At 52.6% G+C, this 24,010-nt stretch overlaps 7 protein-coding genes across 7 annotated transcripts; 4 read left to right on the top strand and 3 right to left on the bottom strand.

The window, feature by feature from the left end:
- Positions 1 to 67: 67 nt before the first annotated feature.
- Positions 68 to 2,260, top strand: VFPPC_00702 (exonuclease; the record flags this gene model as incomplete). Its single annotated transcript, XM_018280672.1, has 1 exon — positions 68 to 2,260. The coding sequence occupies one exon, from the start codon at positions 68 to 70 to the stop codon at positions 2,258 to 2,260; it is 2,193 nt and encodes a 730-aa protein (XP_018148922.1).
- Positions 2,261 to 3,071: 811 nt separating this feature from the next.
- VFPPC_12868 (hypothetical protein) lies at positions 3,072 to 6,748 on the bottom strand (the record flags this gene model as incomplete). Its single annotated transcript, XM_018290645.1, has 2 exons — positions 3,072 to 5,973; positions 6,045 to 6,748. The coding sequence occupies 2 exons, from the start codon at positions 6,746 to 6,748 to the stop codon at positions 3,072 to 3,074; spliced, it is 3,606 nt and encodes a 1,201-aa protein (XP_018148921.1).
- A 1,170-nt stretch (positions 6,749 to 7,918) lies between these two features.
- VFPPC_00701 (hypothetical protein) lies at positions 7,919 to 8,239 on the top strand (the record flags this gene model as incomplete). Its single annotated transcript, XM_018280671.1, has 1 exon — positions 7,919 to 8,239. The coding sequence occupies one exon, from the start codon at positions 7,919 to 7,921 to the stop codon at positions 8,237 to 8,239; it is 321 nt and encodes a 106-aa protein (XP_018148920.1).
- A 1,850-nt stretch (positions 8,240 to 10,089) lies between these two features.
- Positions 10,090 to 12,882, bottom strand: VFPPC_00700 (DNA mismatch repair protein; the record flags this gene model as incomplete). The annotated part of the gene is made up of 1 exon (XM_018280670.1): positions 10,090 to 12,882. One exon carries the CDS (start codon positions 12,880 to 12,882, stop codon positions 10,090 to 10,092), a length of 2,793 nt encoding a protein of 930 aa, XP_018148919.1.
- Positions 12,883 to 13,503: 621 nt separating this feature from the next.
- On the top strand, positions 13,504 to 14,190 carry VFPPC_12867 (6,7-dimethyl-8-ribityllumazine synthase; the record flags this gene model as incomplete). The annotated part of the gene is made up of 2 exons (XM_018290644.1): positions 13,504 to 13,709; positions 13,797 to 14,190. 2 exons carry the CDS (start codon positions 13,504 to 13,506, stop codon positions 14,188 to 14,190), a joined length of 600 nt encoding a protein of 199 aa, XP_018148918.1.
- A 687-nt stretch (positions 14,191 to 14,877) lies between these two features.
- On the bottom strand, positions 14,878 to 17,892 carry VFPPC_00699 (hypothetical protein; the record flags this gene model as incomplete). The annotated part of the gene is made up of 1 exon (XM_018280669.1): positions 14,878 to 17,892. One exon carries the CDS (start codon positions 17,890 to 17,892, stop codon positions 14,878 to 14,880), a length of 3,015 nt encoding a protein of 1,004 aa, XP_018148917.1.
- A 1,072-nt stretch (positions 17,893 to 18,964) lies between these two features.
- On the top strand, positions 18,965 to 19,327 carry VFPPC_17379 (hypothetical protein; the record flags this gene model as incomplete). Its single annotated transcript, XM_022429092.1, has 1 exon — positions 18,965 to 19,327. The coding sequence occupies one exon, from the start codon at positions 18,965 to 18,967 to the stop codon at positions 19,325 to 19,327; it is 363 nt and encodes a 120-aa protein (XP_022285891.1).
- Positions 19,328 to 24,010: the final 4,683 nt, after the last annotated feature.

The raw sequence follows: 24,010 nt of genomic DNA, 5'->3' as shown, positions 1-24,010 counted from the left end.
ACATTCAGTAGGCACATTCGGTAGGCTGGCAGGTTCCCGTTGAGCTTCTCTGCCCACACTCCAGAGCATGGTTGTAGGCTTCAAGGCCACCATCCACCGCGCAAAGCATTTTGCAAAATCATTATTATCCCTTGGCAACAGCAGTTCAACTCCAGACCGAGACGGCGACACAGCCGACAGTGGCGCGAATGTCAACGCTTCAGCCGCAGAAACAACAAAAATCATGACCGACTCTGCCAAGGATGCAGCAGAGACATCTTCTCAGAAGAGCCTGAAGCGCACCAGTCTGCACGACGAAAAGGACGATGGTGGCGAGTGGCAGGTCGTCGCGCGGCCAAACAAAAAGGCCAAGAAGATTCCGCGGCCGGGGAAAAGTTATCCAGCGCTCAGCTTTTCCAACAATGCCCGCCTGCAGTCCAAGATCAACCTGAATAACCTCCGCGACTTGGTCACCTACATTTTTGCAGACGGCACCGGCCCGCAATGGATTGGCGTCTCCCACAGGCCGCATTTCCGAAAGATTGTTGCCATCATGGTTCCAGGATTGGAAGAAGCCATGTTCAAGCGCAATGTCGACTTTGCAACATACAACGATGCGAGAGACGACGCTGATGACACTCCAAGCACGGCCACGACACCAGACGACTACTACCCGCGCGCGTTGAAACGGGACAGATTACCCGAGGTGCTGGCTCCCTTTGCAGACATGTTTCCTCATCTGTGGCCGGTCAAGACGCCCGGTGACGACAAGCACGGGAAAATGCACTCGCCCATGGCTGCCTTTCTCACTGCCCCGGCTCCCAAGGAGAAGACGTCGAAGCAAGGCGGCGTGAAACCAGCAACAGAGCCACAGGGATGGAGAAACGACAGAACACCCATCACACAGTTGTTGGCCACTGCCGAGGAGCTGGCGGACAATGGATATCTCGTTCACCCGACCCTCTTGCCAGAGGGCGAGCGGCGGGACAACTTTGTTGTGCCCGATGGCTGGGTCATTACCAAGGTCGACAAGCTGGAAGATGGACAAGTTCCCGATGCTGAAATACAAAAGGGCAGCATCACAGCGGGTAGAGAAGTGCTCGCCCTAGATTGCGAAATGTGTCTGACGGGCGAGAATGAATTCTCTCTCACCCGCATCAGCATCGTCGATTGGGATGGCGAAGTCGTCCTCGACGAGTTGGTCAAACCCGACAAGCCCATCATTGACTATGTCACGCGATTTTCGGGCATTACCGAGGAAATGCTGGCACCCGTAACCACCACTCTCGGTGACATCCAAGCCAAGCTTGTCGAGATTCTTCACCCTCGTACCATCCTCCTGGGCCACTCTCTCGAGTCCGACACCAAAGCCATCCGGATCGCTCATCCTTTCATTGTTGACACGTCCATGCTGTACCCGCACCCGCGCGGTCCTCCACTCAAGTCCTCTCTCAAGTACCTTGCTCAAAAATACCTCTCACGGGAGATTCAAAAGGGCGGCGCCCATGGGCACAACAGCATCGAGGATGCCAAGACGTGTCTCGACCTCGTCAAGCAAAAGTGCGAAAAGGGCAAGCTCTGGGGCACATCCGAAGCCCAGGGTGAGAACCTATTCCGACGACTTGCCCGTGCAGGGACCTCGTACAAGGCTCAGGGAGGCGACGCAGCCGTCGGGGGCATCGAAGTCGGCAAGACGAGCGCGGCAGTGGACTGGGGCGATCCATCCAAGGGACTCGGCGCCGGAGCAACCTACCAGCTGGGTTGCAAGTCTGACGAAGACGTGACGCTAAACGTTATCCGTGCCGTGAATGGCGATCCGGATGGGCTGGAAATCAAGGGAGGCGGCGTAGACTTTGTTTGGGCCCGGATGCGAGAGCTCGAAGCCCTTCAGGGGTGGTGGAACAAGAACAGAGTCGACAATACAAACAGTGACGGTGGACCGCCATCCCAAAATGCGAATTCCAAATTATCCGCTGACAATGACGACGACGCCGCCGCATCGTCACCCTTGGAACGGGCTCTGACGAGTCTTACGGAGCGCCTTGCCCGAATACATTCTGCCCTGCCTCCTTGCACAGGCATCATTGTATACAGCGGATCGGGAGATCCTCGCAAAATGGCGCGCCTGCAGCAGATGCATGCCCAGTGGCGAAAGGAGTACAATACTCCGGGTAAGAAGTGGGATGAGTTGAGTATCAAGTGGACTGATGCCGAGGACCAGGCTCTTAAGAGGGCTGCTCAAAAGGCAAGGTCAGGAATCGGATTTGTATCAGTCAAGTAGAAACGTACCGGAAACAGTAGATGCGGAGGCTTCAACCGATAAGAGTCCGGCCAAATAGGAACGATACCAGGTCAAGTTAGTAACTGCTTATGGGGTTCACCCCAAAAAAGAACCCCAGTCAGATATGTAGATGCATAGACGTCACTCCTCCAAGAATCGCGTCAGTATATATCAGGTATATGATGGGGTCAAAAAAGGAGTAAAAAGTAAAGCCAGTTTCATAATTATGAGCCGCCAGGCAAACGAAATGAAGGACGCTGCCATTCGTTTCCCGCGTGTTTTATCCTATCCTAGCCGTACCAATGTCCCATGCCGTCCATTTTATGTTAACAAAACTCGACAACCACTGCACTTTTCGCCAAGAATCCTCCACCATTAAATGACGCTTCTGAATAATGAAAATTGCGCAGCAAACCAAACCAAAACGGGAACACAAGACGCCAACCATCGCCATGAAGAGTCGCCAAAAAGAAACAGCCAAAAAAAATAAAAAAAAATATCAAAATCGAAAAATCCATGCCATGCTTCGCGTATACTCCGACGGCGGCACGAACGCGGCATAGTCAAATTGTTGAGCCATGTAAAAGAGGTCCCCTCCCAATCTCACCTTTTAAGATAGAGGGGTGAGAGAGATTCGCATCTCGTGTGCGGTTAAATGAAAAATCTATACATATCGTATTTGACAAGGACCCTTGTGTAATGACAAGAATAATAAAAAAGGCGGCCGTCAATCGTCATTTGGTACATTATTATGCGTGTTCAAAAGGAAAAGGGATGCATGCTGCTAGGTATGTCCAGGCTGACGCTTGGATCACGACTGCCGTGATCTTTTACGTCCAAACTCGCCAAAGTCGTCCACCAGCTCGGCAGAGCTACCCAGCAGGTCCAGCGGCGGCAACTGAGGGGGGTCGACGCGGTTTATTTCATGTTGATGGACCCGGCCATAGCTTGCTGGTCGTTCGTCTTGCCGGCGGCCCCTCAGATCGACATCAGTCAGGTCGCCTGGAAAGTCCAATGATGACTTTGAAGAGGGACGCTTCTGAGACGACGTCCGTTCAAACGGCAGGGCAGACGATACCGACGGATTTTGTCTGTGGCCCTTACTGGAGCCGCCAAGTCCGTCATCGTGAGATGCGCGGTCGGATGGCGCCGGAGATCTTGAACTAATCGCAGACAGGGCTGCTGCGTGCCGGCCATCGACTGACCCAGAGTTTCTCTTGGAGCTCTTGCGTGGAATCTCTGGCAGGTCCAAACCCAAGAGTTCCCCATGCTTGGAACCTCTCGGCAGTTTTGAGCGGTCAACATCCTCGTCGTCGTCCTCGTCGTCTTCCGAGTCACGAGGGTCGCCACTGTCTGTGAGCAGGTCGTCAGGCCGTCGCTGAGGAGATCGAGGAGGACGCTTCACCGGAGGGTCGTCGTCATCGTCCGAGTCAATAGGGCCGTTTCTCAGTACGCCCATGGCTACGGGGATGCCTTCGGGGGGCGTTTCGTCACCAAAACCGCCGTTCCGCACCATGTCGGGTGGCATTCTTGAACTTCTGACAACCTCAAATCCCTTGCCCTTTTCCTTGCTCTTGCCCCCAAATAGGGTCCTGAACCAGCCGGTTGCAGTGGCCACGGGTCCCGTTGGGTCGGCCGGCCCCGTTCCCAGTCGCCGGCCAGGGTTGTCCGAGTTCAACGCCGGGCCACGGACGCCGTAGTAAAAGTCGACTTCACGGGTGGCATAGTCGGGACGATTCGCCGGTAGGTTCATTGTGCCGCCGCCGGGGCCGCCTGGGCCACCTGGAGGAGCAGGCGTTCCCCCCCGAGCAATATCTTCGCCAGAGGCCTCTCCGCTGTCCACCGCGGTTGCCGGAGTCAGTGCGGCGGGTTTGGCATCGATTCCCAAAGCATTGGCCGGCGGCGTGTCAGAGTATGTCGAGTCGCGCAGGTTGGAAGTGTTTGTTGCTCTCCGAGGTGGTCGATAATAGGGGTCGGTTGGCTCCGCGTGGGTGCCGGCCAGTACGGGACGACCGACGGTGGGCGAGGCGATAAAGGAAAAGGTGCTTGCCTCGCCCGGCGTCCCAGGAATGTAGGAGCTGTTGGTATCTACATGGCGATGCCCGGCCGACCACACATCGACACTGTCAAAGCCCGAGCTGCTTCGGTGCTGGTTGTGTGCGGCTATGCCACCGTAGCTGGCACCAGAGGCACTACGAAGGCGCCCGCTCGGCATAGAGTAGCCGGTCCTGCTGGTTCCTTCTTCGGCGTGCAGCATGGCCATGGAAGACAACTGGCTGGCCCTAGACGGTGCGGTCCGGTGCGTCTGGCGTCGTGACAGCTGACGCATGCCCAGAATCTTGGACAGTCCTCCTCTGACATCGTCACCCCCAGCCCCCAACAAGCGTGCTACGACCTCAACAATGGTTTGCAGCGCGCCCAGGAAGAAGCCCAAGGCAAGGACTCCGCCGTGGATGAGTAGGATGGCGTATCCGATCCAGCCTTTGGGACCTTCTGTGACGCCGAGACTTGGAGCAAAGGCAACCATCAATAGGACACAGGCAAGGCGCAGAATCGAAAAGAGCGTGTGATAGGCATTCATTGACGTGGGCGACTGAAAAGGCCGAAACGCGTGCAGGGTGAATATCTGAATGACCTCGCAAATGGCCAGCAACACAACCTGGGAGATGCCACTGGGCTGCACCGCCCCAATGGCCACGCCTCGAACAAAGTTGAGCAGAACGGGAATGAGGGCAAACGCGGCGGCTTCGTCGGAATACGTATTGTACAGTGGTCCGTAGCGCAAGACTGTGGGCAAGTCATCAAACAGGACCGACTTTGGCTTTGTTCGCATTATGAGGACAAGGATGTAGCTGGCAAAGCCCAAAAGCACCGCAATGGTGATGGCGGCCAGGGCAATGGTGTATGCCGGCGACTCGCTCGCCACGACGAGCTGAAAGCATGACAGGGCAACAATGGGGATGAGCAAAAAGTTGAAGACGATTCGAATGACGTTGCCGATACTAAACGGGATATTCTTGGCGCGCAGGTCCTCCTCGGGAATATTTTGAATCTTTCGGTAGAGCCACTGGGCCAGGAATCCAGCTTGCGTCAGGACAAAGACGGCGAGGATAATGACACACAGCCAGACCATCATGCCAGCCCAAATGTCGGCACTCTCAGACATGCCAACCAGCTGGCCAAGCGCATGCAGGCCGTAGCCGTCCGGGGTATCTGTGATATATAGGCCATCCCGAACACTTTGCCAGCCAGGTGCGTGCGTGACAAAACTCTCGTTGAACATGAGCGCAGACCAGCCGACTTGGCTCACAACGGGTTGGAAGAAACCGGGATAGCTAAGCGACAAGCCGCCAGAAAGGGCAATAAATTGAATGTATTGCAAGCAGTCGCCGAAACCAGGTGTGACGAGTCGGAGCAGGTCGTTGTCGCGCCCATAGTTTGACGTCCAGTGGAAGATGTTGGAGCTCCCCCACGGGCTGAAGATGGCAGCAAACACGACAGCGAAGCCGCAAAAGATGAGGACCACTAAAGGCACAATCTTGAGCACCCACGTCAGGTTTCCAAGGTCAGGAGTGATGGTGGAGGAAACACATCCGATATTGGTGCCATTTCCATTGCCAAAGATGATCAACATGGTGGCCGCAAAGGAAGCAAACTGATATGACGAGTGCATGTCGTTTGTAATGTTCATGGATGGCAAATCGGAAATGGCCCTATATAAAACGTAATTAGACTTCTTCTTTTACACTTGCCTGCGTTTGTTGCCCTGGAAGACATCACTTACACTTTGCCGGTCGTGTTAAAGACTGGTGCCAACGGACAGTGCCCTCCGACCAAAGCGTCGTTACAGAAAAAGTTTCGATGACTCCACGGTACATACGTGAGCATGCTGATGGAGCTCTTGACCGTAGTACCATTCACGTTGTTGGACGAGTCTGTAATCTTGCCATCAGTGACACTGTCGTCGGTCCACTTGGGACTATCTGGAGGCGGCAAGGTCTGTTCATTCAATGAGCCCGTGACATTCCCCCAGACAATGAATTGAAAGTTATGCTTGTCGTCTTTGGTGTCGAATTTGGCATCAGCTTCCACCGGTACCCATTGTAAATATTTTGGTTGATGGGTTAGCATACTATCGGGGAGACAGTTGGTGTACTTGATTCGAACGGCCGAGGCGGGAGTCGAGGCGAATAGAACGAGGAAGAGGAGGATAAAGAAGCCAGACGGAGTAGTAAGACTTGTTTGTGTTAGAGATGCTGATCGCAGTCGTTTCCTTCGTTTCGGTCGAATTGCGCAACTGGGAGTCTGTCCTGCACAGGCGCAGGCAGAGGCTGGACTGGCCGGCAACGAGTCCATATTGGCGAGAGGTTTTCGTCGTGACCGGGCGCCTCGATACACGCACTCGGCACGCAGTGATGCTGAAGCAGCAAGCCCAGTGGAAAACCTGCTGCTGGCGAGGCGGTCCTTGTTCTCGATCTCGCCAGCCATGCTGGGACGCATGTGTTTCGATCTTGATCGCATTCAGAGGCTGCACATCTTGTGAGGCTTTCGTAGTTGACGATGTTGTAAACAATAAAAGAGCGTTTCAAAAAAAGAAAAAGAGAGACGCAAAGCAAAAGTCGAAACAGAGCGAGTAGAGTGGTCGTCGAGGTGGGATGGGCTGCAGGCAAAAACGAACCAGACACCAGCCTCGAAAAAAAAGTGAAACACGCAGTTGGGCAGTTGACAGCCAAATTGTCTTCTTTTGCCGCCAGGGATCGAAAGAGGTAGCACTGCCCGATTAGCCCAAAGGACGATTCACCTTGCAAATACCAGTGTCCGCGCTGGTGTTGGATAGAAGATCGAGCAATGGAAGACACGGGGGACGAAGGTGAGGAGAAGACAGAAACCAGACAGACACTGTGGTTGTGGTTGACCACAATGGTCAGAGCAGGGGGGGAAGGGTCAATCAAGCCTGCCCAGGATACACGGTGTTGGCAGCCTTTGGTCGCAATCGACAGATGCGTGCCATGCCATGCAGCTAGACAATGCCCAGGATGGTAGGACCCGGTCTGCCAGTGGTGCGTATGTACCTTGACTTTTTTTTTTCTGTTCTGGTCCCTCTGGACTGGTGTCAACCAGACTGGAGTGACGAGGACTTGGCCCAAGCCGTCAAGAACCTAGGCTGAACCAGGCGGAACCTTGAACAGGTACAGGCACCATACATGTACAGCTTTCTGCACAGACCAGAAGCAGAACGCCCACAGGAGCTGCTGGGATTGATCTACCTTTAGCAGCCCGAGTGGAGTTGAAGGTGGAGTTTGAAGGTGGCAGAGGTCAACTGGTGACAATGCGTGGCAGAGCAGGGCACTGGTATACGGAGTACACTGGGCCTGATTACATGTACACGGAAAATGCGCCATCCATGTCACAGCCAGTTGCTGCGGCTCCTCCTCCTCGGACAATCATTTTGAACGCCCAGCACTGGAGCTAGTATGCCTAAAAAAAAAAAAAAAAAAAAAACTGGGAAAGTTAATTTGGGAACCGAGTTCCCAATGTTGCGTTCAGGTCCAATTCGTCAACGCCGCTTTGGTCACTCACCTCGAGTTGTTTCTCGTCGGCGAGGCTTGACAATATTGGTTGTTTCATCCGACATGTGGCCATCTGTGGACAGAGGCCATGATTCTCGTCGGGAATAGTCATCGTCACTGTTTGCGCAGAGTGTGGAAAGTTTATCGGCAGGCCTACGAAACATTCCCTGATAGAGCTCTCTCACTTGTCACCCAAGTATCTCTTTACATGATACTGTTGAGGATGACCTTGCCCAGGTTCTGGCGGGCCGGGTGTAGTAGGATTGGTGACGCGGTTCGCAATGTTACGCTTGAGACAGTAGGACGCTCATTAGGCGTACGAAAGGTTGATGCTGTGAGAATCTCTCTCCTTGCTCAGTACAGAGTACGGAGTACCTGCCTGCCAATACGCTGGCAGTCAAACCCGTAAAAAGACAAATTCTGTGATTTGTATACTTGCTTGCTGTTTGCTGAGGACGTTGGCCAGGATTCAGATGAGATGAGACGAGATGAAATGACGGCCCGCTCGTTATCACAGTCTCGCCCTGGTTGTTCTCTGTTAATCCCCATGTTTGGCTTCTTCGTCACTAAACACGGACATGGAGTTTGGAGGATTTCCATCGCCAGACGCCAAAATGCTGGTCACACACGCCGTGCACGCTGTTCAACAAAACCGGCTCCTGACAAAAGAGCGCCAGCATCTCTCGCGTCACTCAGCGTGTCTTCAGGCTCTGCAGTGACAATCAACCAACAGCAACAGCACCGTAGCTCCGGTATCGTGGAGAGTGAGACAATAAGACGACGTGGCGCGGCAGAGAACAACGACGTGGGGCCAATCATATTGACCTGCACTGAGACTGGTCGAATCGTTCGATGAGGCACCAAGAGATATTCGCACCAAAGAGCCGGCCGAAGAGGCGGAGCACACACTAGTGCAGCCAGCCTGAAACCTCTTGCGCTCTTGTGTAAGCCCCCCTGGCCTGCACCAGCAAGATATCGTCGTCATCTCTCACTCCCAGAAGTGTCTGTCAGTCTCTGACCTTGGGGTTGAATAATCAGCAACTCTAGCCTTTCCTGTACAGTAAGAAGTGTCTGTTTCTGTTTTCTGTTTCCGTCCCTGCAGAAGCGGGCTAGATCGGTGCGGTACTGGCAGACTTTTTCATAAAACGGCGCCTGAGATCGTTTTCACTCACTCTGGTGAGAGAGTAATGATAAATGACCATGGTAATTGTCAGTGTGTCTCTAGACGGTGGCATTCGCTTGGAGATACAAATCACTCGACTGTAAAAGTACACCGACAACTCACAAAACACCATTGGGTTGAGCAACTCTGTGCGCTGGTATAGCTGAAATGTCGACGCGTTGCCGCACACGAATGCCAGTTTCGAATGCCGTGTGACATTTTTGTACCTGGAAACACTTGTCGTCCTGGTAGTTGCCCGTGGTGGTTCGTTTCTTCTCTTCACAGCGGCACGTCATTAGCCGCCATGACAGCACAACATGAAGAGTCCAACTGCCATGGTCAAATCCTGAAGCTCGAGTCAGTACCTACAGTGTATTGACTGTACCTTGACAGCTAAACGTTGGTGGAACTCACCAATTTCAACAAAGTTTCCCATTCTGTCGCCAACGCCTCGATGCCATGGCCCACCCAGCGGTGGTGTCCTTGGCACATCGCCACGACCCTGGTTGCATCTTTTTTTGGCCTTGCCCGGCTGAGCTGAGCCGCACCCCGAACCAAACGGGTCGACCCAATTAAATTACTTGACTTCTGAGAAACATGGCCAGCGTTCTTCGTCTACCAACTTCTGTTCAGCATCGCTCTGCATTGCTAAGCTATCAACAGCAGGTGAGTACATGTATGCCCCGTGACTCCATCGGCCAATGCAGCGCTCTCGTGTATAACTTGCTCGTGTCAATGGTCAAAACCACGATGCATCATGTACCTATGTCCATTGGCCAGTCGCCAACCGGCCCAATGGCAGACCATCCCCCCACAAGCTCATACAAGCCACATATAAATCAGCCCAGCAGATACGAGTTGACTACCAGACTTGGCGTTGTCCAACCAAGTTTTTTGTTCTTACTTGTCAACTGGTTGCTCCCTCGGCGATGGCCCTGCGCAAGCCGCCGGTTGAATCGGGGGCATCCTTTCAACACGAGGAATAGTCCACACCACTCATTTTGGAACGACACAATTTGCTTTGGTAATAATGTACGGAGTACCCCCAATCAGGAAGGCCCGACAGTTCAAAAAACCGCGAGGCTGGTATTTGTGAGCTACTCAGCCCTACCTTGGCCCTTGGCCTCTGACAGCAAGGTGAAATTAACAATACCGTGGAGGCTGTTTCTCTTCATCCATGAGCATACAGTGACCTCCAATGCTCTCTGAACAGAATGGATATCTGCCAGGTTTCGGGGCGGGAGGGACGTGGTTAGGTTTCCATGGTTGATGTAAGATTCCAGTGCTGCAAACTGATTCATCTGGCGTTGGATTTCTTGATGTTGTTTGCCACTGACTGTGGTCAAGGTCAAGGTCTGTCTATTCATATCAATGCTTTCAAGTGGAAGGCGTTGTGTGGAAGTCCATCTGACTTGTCCGGAAAGGGTTCGGGGGCGCTTCCTCTGCGTGAGGCATTCCTGCAAGTCTCCTTCTTTCCTTGACAGTTTGCCGATGCTGGTTTGAGAGTGGCTGCTGGTTCGCAAGGCTTGTGGGTTGCCCCCTATATTGTTCTTACCGTCCGACTGCCCTCGTACGTCGTGCTCACCATACCTCTCAAAAACGGCTGGCGTCCGTCCAAGCCGATTTGGCAGTTCACGCAAGCAGTCTAGAGAGAATGACGGGTGTGCCATTTCCCTATGTGCTGGTACAGGGCCATCGGCACGTATTGGACCTGATAACGGGCGCATTTCCATCCCATCGCCAAACAGGTTGGCAGTGTACAATGGAAATGGCTTCCCCCTCTGAGGACGAGCCTGGGCATCTCGCTGTGGCCGACCCTGCGAGGATGGGTTGCACGCAACCACCACACCTGCCATTCTCCCATAGCCTACATTGTTGATATCAGTGGACGAGCTTTGCTGCCGTGACCCTCTTGTAAACGAGGCGTCGTGCTCTCGACTCCCGTCTATCATTTGGAGAGCAGTCCTTGCCCTCGGGGAAGGCACCGCATTGGGCGGATCTTGTCTTCTCGCCCGTAGGCCCAACTGCTCATACCTGTCCCTAGGATCCGAGGGTGGAGGTGTAAGCGTTGGGGGTGAGATTCCTTGATCGTCCATCACGTCTTGATGCTCATGGCCAGCACGGCGGGATGCGGAGGCTGTTCCTTGAGACCCCTGAGCTGCGAGGTGACGAGTTGCATTTGCAATTTGTTGCAATGACGGCATTGCAGCCTCTCTAGTAATATTCCTAACCATCCTTGGCAGCATTGGGTTTGATCCTGGCGGTTCTGGACTTGACTCCGCTTCTTCTCGTATTCTGTTCAAGGCATTGCTGCTCAATGGTTGCAAAGGACGGCGACTTGAAGCAATTAACTCGCTTAACTGGCAACCTCTCGGGCTACTTTCAACGGGACCGGTAGTTGCAGTGCTGTCATCAATTATTTGAAAGTCCGGTTTGGACATGGGTTGAAAGTATTTACGGATGCTCTCTCTTCGATTAGGTTCCTGTGGCCCTTCACTTCCAGGGGGTTTGCTCTCTTGAATGTGGACTGTCCTTGGTGGAATTTCAACTTCAACACCGGTCCCCAAGTGCTCCTCGTCTGAAACATTGCCCTTTTTGCGCGACATGTCGACTTTGAACGTGGTTTGCATGGTGGCCTTGACTTTTTGTCGGGCAGACGCTTCAGCGATTGTAAAGTCTTGATTCGCGCCAGTGACATCACCCTGATCATCAGCCTCGTCAACTGTGACCAAAGACGCACCGTCGGCTTTTGTTGTGATTGCACAATGCTCCTTTTTGTGTTTCGTAGAAGGAGCACTCGGCGAGTTGGCCGATATCAAGCCTGGTGCCGTTGAACATGCTTGACTGTGCTTTTCATATGCCGTCTTGCACACCTTCGCGAAGCTGTCAAGGAGTTTTGCCTCTGCAAATAACAACACCTCATCTTTTCGCGCTGAGATGTTGGGATCATAGCTACCTGCTGGACACTTAATGTTGAGCTGCAGAAAAACACCGCAGCCTCGCTCTCCGACGCTCAATGCTGCGTCCCGCTGCTGGAGTGACTTCAAGATATTGACCATTCTTTTGACAACATGCCACCTACTAGACATGGGTTGACTATTGATGGATAGATAGGTTCCGCCAAACTTGATGTCGTTGAAACTGTGACGAGGCTTCGAAATAAAGCCACTAAACTCCCATAGAACTCGCTCTTGCGTTCGCCTGTTAGTAGGTGAATCTTCTCCATCCAAATATACCTCTTCATAAATCTCTATACAATTTGTCCATGCATTTGTGCCAAACATTTGTAAAATTGCCTCTCGCTCCACATCGCGGCCACTCGGCGAATACATCCACAACGGTTTGCTATCTCCGATAATTTTCAACGAAACCTTAATGCTGGGCCGAGCAAGAATATATGCCCTCAGTAGTTGCTGAATATGAGATAAGCACTTTTTGGACTCCTTGACAGCATACTGCTTTCTTGGGGGAACATTCTCAAAGAGCTTGGTGGCTGCAACTGTTGTTCCCGTAGTAGCGGAAACGGGCCGCTTATCCTTGACTCCGCCAGTGTTGGGAATCAGCTCGATTCTCCAGGCTATAGGGTCACCGGGTCTCTTTGTAGTGATTGTCAGATTGGCAAGTGAGTTGGCACTTGCCAAAGCTTCGCCTCGAAATCCCAACGTCGTACCACCGATGCTGAGCAATTCGTCAAAGTCCCTGAGCTTACTCGTATAGGCCCTTTTGCCCAGGGTGTTGAAGTCATCCATGTCGATGCCGCTCCCATTGTCTTTGAGGGAAATCCTGTCCACAGTGTTGGAGGAAATGGTAATTTCAACGACAGTTGCTCCAGCATCGAGTGCATTGTCTAAAAGCTCCTTGACTAAATCACACGGCGTGGTGATGTTCATGGCTGACGCCAGGAGGCGAACCGTGGATTCCGGCAGTGGACGAATTGACATCATAAGCGTGGGATAACGACTTTTTCATATCAAGGAGAATGTTAGGTATCAGTGATTGACGACGAAATTTTATGAGTAATGCAGAAATTCATCACTCGACGAGCAAAGGGAAATGGAAATATTGCACAACGAGACCTTTCGAGAAGCAGCATCATCTGCTCCTTCTGCATTTGCAACCTTGCGAGGAAGGACATGCATTTTTGGAAGGCACGATGAGCCTGCCCCTCACGGCGGTCAATTCACCACGCCTACACACGATACGCTCCCCAACGCAACAAAACAAAGGAGTTCGCGGCGTCAAAGTGCCTTTGTCATTTTCACCTTTTTAATACAAACACGATGCCGTCTAGCACGAAGCTCCTGATTGTTTGGCCCAGTACATCTGATTGGTCAGCTTTAGCAAGTCCCCCAGGAAACCCCACCATGCCACATGCGACCAAAAGCCGCGCGACGAAAGCAACCAAACCTTATGAAGGAAGCTCTTCCTCCAGGACCGCTCAGCCATCCTTTTCTGCTCCAAAAAACTACTCGCATCAATCATCCTTCACGAGCTCCAATCCAGCTTCCGCCATGTCTTCTCTCAAAGGTCCTACTCCCCAGCAGCACGACGGCTCCGGCCTCCGCATCGGCATCGTCCATGCCCGTTGGAACGACTCCGTCATTGCTCCCCTCGTCGCCGGAGCCAAGGAGAAGTTGCTTGCCTGTGGTGTCAAGGAGTCGAATATCGTGATCCAGTCGTGCCCAGGATCGTTTGAGCTTCCCTTTGCTGTTCAAAGGTAAGAATTGACTCGGGTTGAACGTTTCTGGCGGAGCAAGTCTCTCATCTCATCCGCTCGGCCACATGCTCACGAAACCCGGTCCAGACTCTTCTCTGCCTCCCAGATCCAGTCCACTGCTGCCGGAGGCCCGTCAGCAACTGATTTGCTCGCTTCATCAACGACCGATTTGACGTCTTTGCCCAGCGGTGCTGCCTCTGGCGCCTTTGACGCCATAATTGCTATTGGTGTTCTCATCAAGGGCGAAACCATGCACTTCGAATACATTGCCGACGCGGTGTCCCATGGGCTCATGCGAGTACAACTTGATACTGGTGTCCCCGTCATTTTCGGTGTCTTGACCGTTCTTACTGACGAGCAGGCCCAGGCTCGCGCCGGTATTGACGGCAAGGGCCACAACCATGGCGAAGACTGGGGACTGGCTGCAGTTGAAATGGGTGTCAAACGGAAAGAGTGGACTCAGGGAAAGATTGAGGGATAGATTGATGTCAGATGTCACACAGCGGGTGGCACATTTATTACAAAGGAGTAAAAATTTTAGAAAACAATAAAGCCAAATCCCTATACAATATGTTGCACCGCATAATTGACCGTTTTAAGGACTCACTTTTAGGCAAGCAATAAATGCATATCGTATTAGATTAAGATGCACCGAGGCTAGCTGAGCCAACAAAAGAGAAAAGGAATAGTAAAGCCCAAGCTTTTGTTCATCTTGAAGAAAAGCCCAACACGAAATGCTCCCCATGAAACAAACTTCCCAAAGAATTTCACCCACTAGAAATTACTCGAATAAACACATGAAAACCCATAATCTATCATACGTGATGCGACGCGTAACCGCCTAGTGAGAGTGTGAATAGTGGCCCAAACTACTCAAAATGAGGAAACAACAAATAAATAGCCAAATGCCTTTTGACGCCAGACTGGCGAAACGAGACTGGAAACATATAAAGTGTCAATATCTAACTTTAACAATAGATTGGGAGCCGTGGCCGCTTTCGGGGATATCCGATAAAACATGATGCTCTCTCTTGGGTCTGCTAGTCCAACAAAAAAAAGAGGAAAGGAAAAACGAAAAATGAGCCGAGGGGTCCGCATTTGCAGATCTGGCAGACTGCTGGAAACATCGCACATCCGATTTCCAGTCCCGCAAATGGTTGCAGCAATCTCAAAAGGCAATGTTTAGCTCATTGGCGGTGTTCCGCTTGGTCCTCCAAATGGATCGCTTCTTCTCTCTCTTGGTCTTCATGGCTTCCCAGCCTTGCTCGTCGTCGTCGTCTGAGCCATCGCGAGAGTTGGCCATGAGCTTCACAGTCGACTTGCTCTTGTCGTCGCTCCAATTGGAGAGGGATAGCCCGCCAGACATTGTGTTTGACCGCACGTGCTGCCCCGGAAGAGGAGCCGCTGCAGCCGGTGCCTGAGATACCGGTCTATATCGTCCGGGCAGGCCAACATTGCTTCTTTCTGAAGGGGCGATAGAGGGTGAGTAGGTGCCATGGCCGCCGGATCCACGAATAGATGGCGGCCCCTGTCGACCACCAGGCGCCATAAAGGAAGCCGAGCTCGGCTGCACCATACTCATGGTACGCATACCGTGATCCATTCGGCGAGGTTCCATCATGGGGTCAATCATCAATGAGTGGCGTGAGAGATCTCCCATGGACTGATTTCCCGGCATATGGCCACCATAAGAGGGCTGCATCGGAGGCTGCTGCTGCTGCATTTGGGGAGCTCCGCCGCCGTTTGGATTTCCCGCCATCATTTGCATAAACTGCATCTGCATCTGCATAAACTGCTGCATTTGATGCGTCATTTGAATTTGCGCCTGGTCACCTGGAGTCAACATAGGCGGCTGTGGCATCTGGTGCATTTGCGGCATGCCGTGCATGCCTGGCATCCCGCCACCCTGCTGGTACATCATGTGAGGAGGCATGGCGGCAAACGGGTCGTATCCAACATTGCCATTGCCGGCGTTCATTGCACCGCCAATCAACTTGTTATGGTCAATGCTAGGGCTACCGCGACGCATTGCTCGTGACCGCTCCTCGTTGGCGATCACACCAACGAGGCCGCCCGGTGGAAGGGGACCAGCCTGCGGCGGCTGCGGCGAGGGTTGTCTGGCGTCCCCACCAAAAGTCAGTGACTCTCTAATGGCAGGTCGAGCGATGCTGGCCCCGACAAATGGATCTTGAGGCAGATTTCGCGCAAACGCCGGGAGGGTAGAATGACGCCGGCCGCTCATGGACGCTGAATCGCCACCCATGGCGGACGGTGCACGCACACCAGGCATGCCCACGACTGAGGCTCGCAGGTTCGGGTTCGATCCAGACGTGCTGAGGCGAGTTGGCGGCCTGTTCTTGGTCGGGAACCCGTGAGCTTGAAGGATGGCCAGCGGAACGTCCTCGTCGTCCTCTTCAGATGAGGTGCCCGTTGTCGCTGCGGGATCTGGCGATGGCGCCTTCAGGTGGCTCAGGGTCGGTGCGCTAGAGGACGGGACCATGCCAGGCCGGACTGGCTGCCTCGTGGGTAGCGGTGCTGCATTGGTTTCTCCCGTAACCTTCATCATTTGCTGCCTATAAACCGCCATGTGAGCCTCTTGCTTTCGCCTTTGCCGAGTCTGCTGCTTAGACTTTTCCTGCTCATCTTCGTCGTCGTCGTAGTTGATTTCGTCGTCCTCATCATCCTCGACTTTTGCCGTCGGCTTGATGTTGTTGTTGAGCTGCTGGGCAGTTCCCAGACCTTCCTTGTCCTGTCGGTACTTTTCAAACTGTGCAGGAGTCATGACTTTATTGCGCGGAGGATTCGACGACCGTGGAGCATATCGGTGGGACACTCGATTGACTCTGGACAGACTACCTTCAAACATGTTTTCCTCCTTTTCAAAGTTCGAGGCAATTGGTTTCGACGGTACCGCAGTAAATGAGTCCTCCCCATAACGAGGGCGTGAGGAATGACCTTGTGGTTTGTCTTTGGGATCAGACAAGAATTTCATGGCCTTAAAAGAATCACGCAGCAGCTTTGCATCTTCGTCCTCTACGACATCAGAGGGCCGGCTAGAGTACTTGAACGAATTGAGGTGTTCATGTCGAGGCACGGGTGGCGGCACATCGTCTTGGACAGATGCAGGCGATGTCGGAGTGTCGTCGCTGTATGTTGGGCTGTGTCGCTGGTTCAAGAGCGGCTCGGTTGGCGTCATGGTGTCTGGACTGATGGGACCAGGTGGTCCGTAACGATTACCAGTCAACGATCTGGGAGCGGCCAAGTCTTGGTTAGCCAGCGTCAGCGTTGCCGTGCTTGCTCTCTTATCGAAGCTCTTGAACATGGAGCCAAAGTCACCGCCTAAATCCAGCGCTCCTCCTCCTCCTCCCCCTGGGGCCGTGTCGCTGCTCCCAGTAGTGGTGTTGGTTGGAGTGGCTGTGCTTGCTGTGGACGCCGTCATGCCCCTAGAAATTCCAGCACCAGGATTCTCACCACCAAGGCTCAAGACAGGAGGCAGATCAGGAATGGGGTCCTGCTTGGGTGGAGGGATGGAGTGCTTTTTTTGTCCTCCAAATGAAAAGGTCCGGGTTGCTCGGTCCAGCAAGCCAGAGCCAATGGATTTGGATCCATTGCGGCTCGGACCTTCCTGTGGTGCCGATTTAGGCGGTGGTCGGTTGTCATCATAGCCATTGGAGCCTCCCATGTCGGCGGATGACGGGGCGGTAGATGCATTGCTATGCCTTGAAGAGGTGTCGGTCGACGTTCCTTTGGTAGTGTTGGATATGTTACTGCCTCTGGAGGAGTAGTCATTAGCACTCGGGGCGAGATCCGCAAAGGCTTGACAATGGACACTCTTGTGGCAAGGAAAAGCGCTCAAAAGGTGTGTTCCGCCAGGAATATGTTCAACTGGCAAAGGGTGGGAAATGGGGGGAGAAAATAGGATGAGAAAGAAGACATACCGATTGACCTTGAGATCAGCAAACATGTTATCCTCTTGCTCGAAGTCGACCAGGTGATTCGTCTTGATGGGAAACGACTTTGACGCCCTAGCCAATCGAGCACCGCCATCGAATGACCGTCCGTTTTGAATCTCCGATCGTTCAATCACCCTGAACGATGGGGCTTCTGAGTTTGTCACCGGTACATTCTCGACGACATCAGCAGCGGGTTTCCGCTTGCTAAAAGCAACGGAGAATCTAGGCATGAAGACAGCCTGCCCAACGCTATGCTTGATGTCCTTTTCACGCCTCCAGCATACACTGAGACAGTCTGTTGTTGACAGAAGACCCAGAAGACCTAGGTCGTTGGCTAGTGTTCTGTTTCCAGGTTCGACGACAGCGGGCTCGGGAAGTTTTGTTTGATGGGAACTTGAAGCGACCGGTGTTCCCTGGCGCTACTAGGTGTCACGGTCGCGCAAAGAGTACGGGGTTGGACGTTCCGACAGAAGGTTGTTTGTATGATGCGTAGGAATGCGGGTTGTGTTGGCGGACGACTGCATGAAGCCAAAAGGAGTACCAAAAGAGTCAGTCATGAGTTCAACGTGTCTGTCTGTCTGTGTGTGTGTGTGAATGTTGGGCAAAGAATTGCTTTTTTTGCCTCGTCCAAAAGAGGTATCAAGGCTGCCTTTTTGCCAAAGTAGCACGTCGCCTGTCCACCGCCTCCTTCACCACGATAAGCCTGTTCGGGGACCTGAAACTCTCAAATTGAGAATACCTTGGCATGACCTCGAGGACGGGCGGCGGACGATGAGAGACGACAATGAGAGGGGGCTTAAGACTGGTGTAAGACTCACATTAATCTCCAAGAGCAAGGACCAAAGATCGGTGTAGCGATAGACGAATGAAGCCACGAGACAATATTGCAGAAGACCGAAGACAAAGAGGCTACAAACAAGGAACAGGAAAACAACGACGGAGAACTAGATGCTTCAAGGAATGGTGCCCTAAAAAAAGATATCGTCGGCGACAAAGAGGTGCGAGGGAGAAGAAGGGGACGAGAGGCACCAGACGGGATAAGGACCCAACGCAACGGCGAAACCAAGCCCAAATTCGTAGGCGGGTGGGCGGCGGACGTTTCAATGTTCGACGGGGGCCTCGCCTGAGGAGCGACAGGTCGAGCGGCCGGGGGGCAAAGGAAACCGACCAGACCAGAACAGACCCAAAGGGCAAAAAATGGAGACGCCTGATGTCGTTCTCGTCGTTGGTTGCACAGGTACTCGAATGATGCTCAACGAGAGAAAAAAAAAACCGCCAAGCCCCGGGCCGTGAGTCGAGGATATGTTTTGGACAAAACGAGCGTCGAGAGGAGAGGTTGGATTTTGGAAAGAAGAGGTTTCTGTGAGCGTTACGGGAAAGGGGAGGGTTTGGTTTCCCCTAGACGACCAAACGGCCACCAGCGACCAAAGTCCAGGAACGTGGCGGATTGAGATGACCACCAATCGACTTTCGGGTCACCACAAGAATCAGCACGCGGCCAAAATGGCCCAGCTCAGGACTGCCAGCAGCGCCAGCTACCAAGCCTCACAGGTTCAGGCCAGGCATGAACACGGGCGCGGCGTCCGAGAACAAGGCCAGCCCGCCCCAGTTCCGGCTAGTCCGGCCCTCTCTCATGAGTTCAGTCGTTGCTGGTCCCTGTTGTGATTTTTCTTCCTGGGCCGATCTGGATGGGACCAGGTTGCATCCACACCTCGCCGGGATTATCCTTTAGCTCCCCCTGTTCCCGAATGGAGACGACGACTCTGTCAATCTGCGAAGAAAGGTCAAAAATGATCAAACAAGTGGAGAGAAAATATGAAGAACGCAGTCCCGTTTGTCCAAAGTGCCAAGTTGAAGACCAAATAGCTGCTAGTATTTTCATTCAATTGGGTACGGCATATTTTGCATAGACTGTATCATGTGTTGAAATTGCCCAAAAACCACAAGTTCTCGGAATCAATGTCTGGTAATTCATGCGTTACAGCAAAAACAAGCAAGTATGCGCCTATGCAAGTCAGGCACATTGTGGATAGGTCCCAGTCCAAGACCACGGTGTTTTGATTTTTTTTTGTGACCTGCTAGCTCACCTGCGGCTAGTCGAGCAAGAAAAAAAATGAGAATACCTCAGCCAAAACATCGAGGACTAGGCCTTGGCCCGTCAACCTGGGTGAGCCACGTTGGCTCATCTTGGTCGAGTCGAGGTCTTGGCCACTGGCAATGAAGACCGTTACTCGATCCTGATGAGCTAGCTCCCTGATGGAGGCGCCTAGTGAGTTAGCAAATGCTTGTCATCCAGCGTACACACCACTCCCAGCCAGCTGAGAAATAGTGGGCACAAGAGTCACCAAACCCCGTGCTCATCCGTCCGGCCATGTAATCCAGGGACGCCATCCAGGGATGTTGATGGGGAGACATGGCTCATGCCTCACAATATCGACCAAGTGATTGGCATGGCTCTCCACGGCGATTAACCTTCCCTTGGCGTCTCAAGATTATGATGGGAGATGCAAAAATCGCCCAGTGCTACCGGGAATCGGGCACAAACTGCTGCATGCTTCGTAGTTGCTCAGTAGATCTGTGCTCCAAATCGTAGAGCATGACGATCATCATGTGGCGGCGCAACCATTGACGATATCTAGGGGGCGACGTGGAGGCAGCTTGTCCCGTATTCTGTGAGCAATACTCCGTCCTGCTTGCATGCCTGCGTCTGCCCAGTTGCTTCGTCCAGAGTGTCCACAATAAATATGCAAGGCGCCAGTGCCTCGAGCCTGGATGGCGCACTGACCAAGAAACCGAGGCTTTTTTGTCCGGAGTACGGAGTCCTCTGCACCCCATTCAAAGAAGACGCACAAAATTGTGTGTGTTTCCCATGGAAGTAATTATTGCAGCAGAGTCAAGATTGCATGGCCAAGCGGCAAGCTTGGCGCAGTGGTGTCAAGTATCATTGTGGACGCGGCCCTACCCTTGCAGTGTCTTTGTTGGACAAACAGGTTCTGCGTGCTCAGGCTCCGTCCCATAATCGAGTAGCAACTTTTTTCCCTTTGGACTGATCTCCCTTATTACGAACCTACCGATCTCCCTTACGCATTCGGTATTTCAGGTGTTAATGCACACCCTGGCCAGTTCCTGGTGTGCCTGTTAATAGCAGCGCTGTCGTCATAAAGTTTTGTGGCTACCCTCTCAATACGATGATGGGTGGCAGTGCCCCGTCTCTGGCTCCAGTATGTAGGGAACATGTACAGGAGTGAACCAGTTCCTGGAGCTTTGCATTGCCCAGTGGACTTTGTGTGGTTGCAACTATTTCCGTCTTGCAGTGGTCCTATGATGGGTACAGTCAGCATGGCTTTTAGTCCATTGCGCACCATCACATCTGCCCTCCTCAGACGTACTCCTCTTTGGGCCTTTCGAGAGGTGATATCTTTTTTCTTTCTCGCATATCTGTGCTTGCGGTCGACTGATACACATAGTTATCCTCACCAAGGCACCGGCACTTGGTCCGCGCGATTATGCGTGAATAAACGACGTTGCCGGTGGGTTGTCGTACAAGTGGCAAGTTTCTGTCATGTAAAGATAATGTCTCTCCCCTATTGCGGACAGGCACTCGACGTGCAGTTGCGGATTCTTGTTTTCATCGTGGTGTGCTGCTTGCATTTAGCCAATGTGATCGACAGCAACAAGCTTTTCTCAACGCGGCCCAACTTTTTGTGGTTTCCCCACCGGCTGAGATCCATAGGGCCGCAAGTTAACGAAAGCACTCCTTCCAGACTGTTGACACAAATTGCCTTTTTATTGGCGCTGGCCAGCATTGTCGTGGCCAGCGGACGTGTACCACGTCTTGGCTCCATCCTTCTGGCCAGCTTCTCCGCACATATGCTCCTGAAGCTCTCTTGTCCCACTCAAGCCGACCAACAGTTCTTGACGAGCAGACGTTTTCTGGCCCATACCGGGAGAAGTTGTATCCAAAGTCTGCACAAGCCAGTATCGAAGTTTGTGGCTGCAGCAATGTCAGCGGAATGATCCTGTCTTGACGCCTCCATAGTCCATCGGCTAGCCAACTTGCATGAACAAGGAACTGTTTGAGGATCAACTGGTATGTCACCACTTTGTAAGTTGATGCCGTTTGAGGATTTTAATCTGCCACAATTGGCAGGGCATGGAGGCATCGGAATGAAACCCACGAGTTGAGACCCAGCGTCAACAGAATCTGGAACGGTTGCCACAGACCACCAGGCGAGCATTCCATTCTCGTCATGACCAAGTCGCACATACACAATGAAACTATCGTGAAAGGGGGGAAAGAAGATTAAAGAAGAGAGGGGGAATGAGAGAGAGAGAGAGAGACAGAGGCATGCCATGTCTTCAGGCTCGTGCCAGAATCTAGAGAGCAATTGTGGGCAGAGGTCTGGTGCATTTCGGGAGAATTTTGGTTGCCAAGGTTTCTCAGAAGCGGCAAGTGCAACCCAGCAGCTTTGTCTTGGCACGAACCAGAACCAAACCAAAGCATTGGTTGAATGGTCTGGTCTCGCTCACCATTCTTTGTCATGGGATGAACAACTTTTTTTTTTTTGGCCAAATATTGATCGGTCCTTATTCCATGAGTTTCAAAGACAGCTTCTATTCTAGTCAGGGACGATTTGGAGGCGACACTCTGCCCCAGGCGCAGAGCTCGTCCTCTGTCAATTTGAGAAAGGCAGCGCTTTCCTCCGACATACGTTATCATGGCCGACACGGAATCAGGTATCGTTCAGTCCAACAATCTGAATCACACTCGGAGCCATCCTCGAACAATGCTTAAGATATGGTTGTTTGAACGGAAAATTTAAGTGTGAGATCGCCGTGGTTGCCACCAACAGGGGAATCGGATATCGGAACAATACATGACGAAACGTGCCCCCCTGCTCCGTCCAACCCCTTCCACACACTCACGACCCTCTGAGTTTCTTGCATAGTTCCAGAAAGAAAATGTTGGATCGCTAAAACTCGAGGTGTATTGGCGGTGCTCTCATGTATGGTGTCTCATCCCCTCCTCACGGGCAGATTTGGCCGAAAGCCACTCCAAGTTGCAGCTTGGATCGGAAAGAGGCACGACAAGCCAACAGTCCAGCAGAGCAGCTCTGAGCTGCTGGTAAGTGACCTCTGTTGACGAAATAATACTTTTGAGTTTCTCACTGCATATGCCAGAGGCGCAGACGGAGCAAGTTGCCTTTTTTGCAACTCAATTGGTGGCAGATCAACTTGATGGATGGCGTTTGTGCTTATGCCGGCCGCAATGCTGAAGCACGTCGTTCCCCCTCTCAGAAGGTTCGCATGAGCCCGCACATGTGATCCGAAGCTCATCGTGGTCTTATGTGCCCTGCCAAAGAAAATTGCATAATGTCCGTCATAATCAGATCAGATCAGATTGGATCGGTCAAATGGGATCAGTCAGATTCGAGAAGGCTTGAGTCTTCCCCGCATCATGGCGATTTACCCCATGTCCGTAGCGAGAAGCTTGGACTGGCGGACATTACTTTCTACGTGTGACGGGTAACCAACACTATCAATGTCCAGACCCGCGTTGGAACAATCATGACGAAGCGATGATGTCCCGGAGGACACGGTCGAGCCGGCACCGTAACCAAGACGGTTTCACCAGAAAAGACGTGACTACAAGACTATTGGGGGGTATTACAAGACGATCCTACCGTTGGAGGGGCAGTTCCAAGCGCGTGGATGATGCTTTGCTGCCTCATGCAGTTATCATTTGTTGATGCAGCCGGTTGGAATGTTCAGCTCATGTATGGCAATCAATGGTCGGAGCAATTGGCGAGGTTGTTAAGACGAGTCAGCTGACAAAGGGGAGGCGCATCATATTAATTTGAGTGTTACCACACAGTCGTCGTGGCAGAGAACGTGTCCACAGATTGCTGGCAAGATGCATGACTCTTGTAGTTACCAGACTCCATAGCTTCGAACAAGATGTGCTACCTCGACGACTTGGCAGACTTGACACCAAACCAGCAGTTCAACATCATGCGTTGAACATGGGCAACTCAGATCAATTGATGTCTTCTGGACAACATTTGAGCCCACGGCAATTTAGGGCGGCCCCCATTCGCACCACCCACGCCCAGTTCGACATGGATGCGGATTGCCCTGTTGAGGCTCCCGCGCGGACGAACCAGCCAACCAGAAACAGAAGCGCCGCTGAAGAAGATGGAACACATGCACTGAAGCTCACATTGACGGCGAGTATTCTCTCCGGCTGCCTTTGCAGTGGAGCCCAGGTGCAGCAGCTTTGACCTCCAGCGGGTCCTTTACTGCATGTGTGGCCCCAGTGCCTATCAACGATCCCAGTGCCTCTCCAGC

The sequence above is a fragment of the Pochonia chlamydosporia genome, chromosome 1 (genome assembly GCF_001653235.2).
Source record: "Pochonia chlamydosporia 170 chromosome 1, whole genome shotgun sequence".
Taxonomy (NCBI): domain Eukaryota; kingdom Fungi; phylum Ascomycota; class Sordariomycetes; order Hypocreales; family Clavicipitaceae; genus Pochonia; species Pochonia chlamydosporia.
The sequence above is the reverse complement of the archived record's forward strand: the minus strand, read 5'-3'. Positions and strand labels throughout refer to the sequence as shown.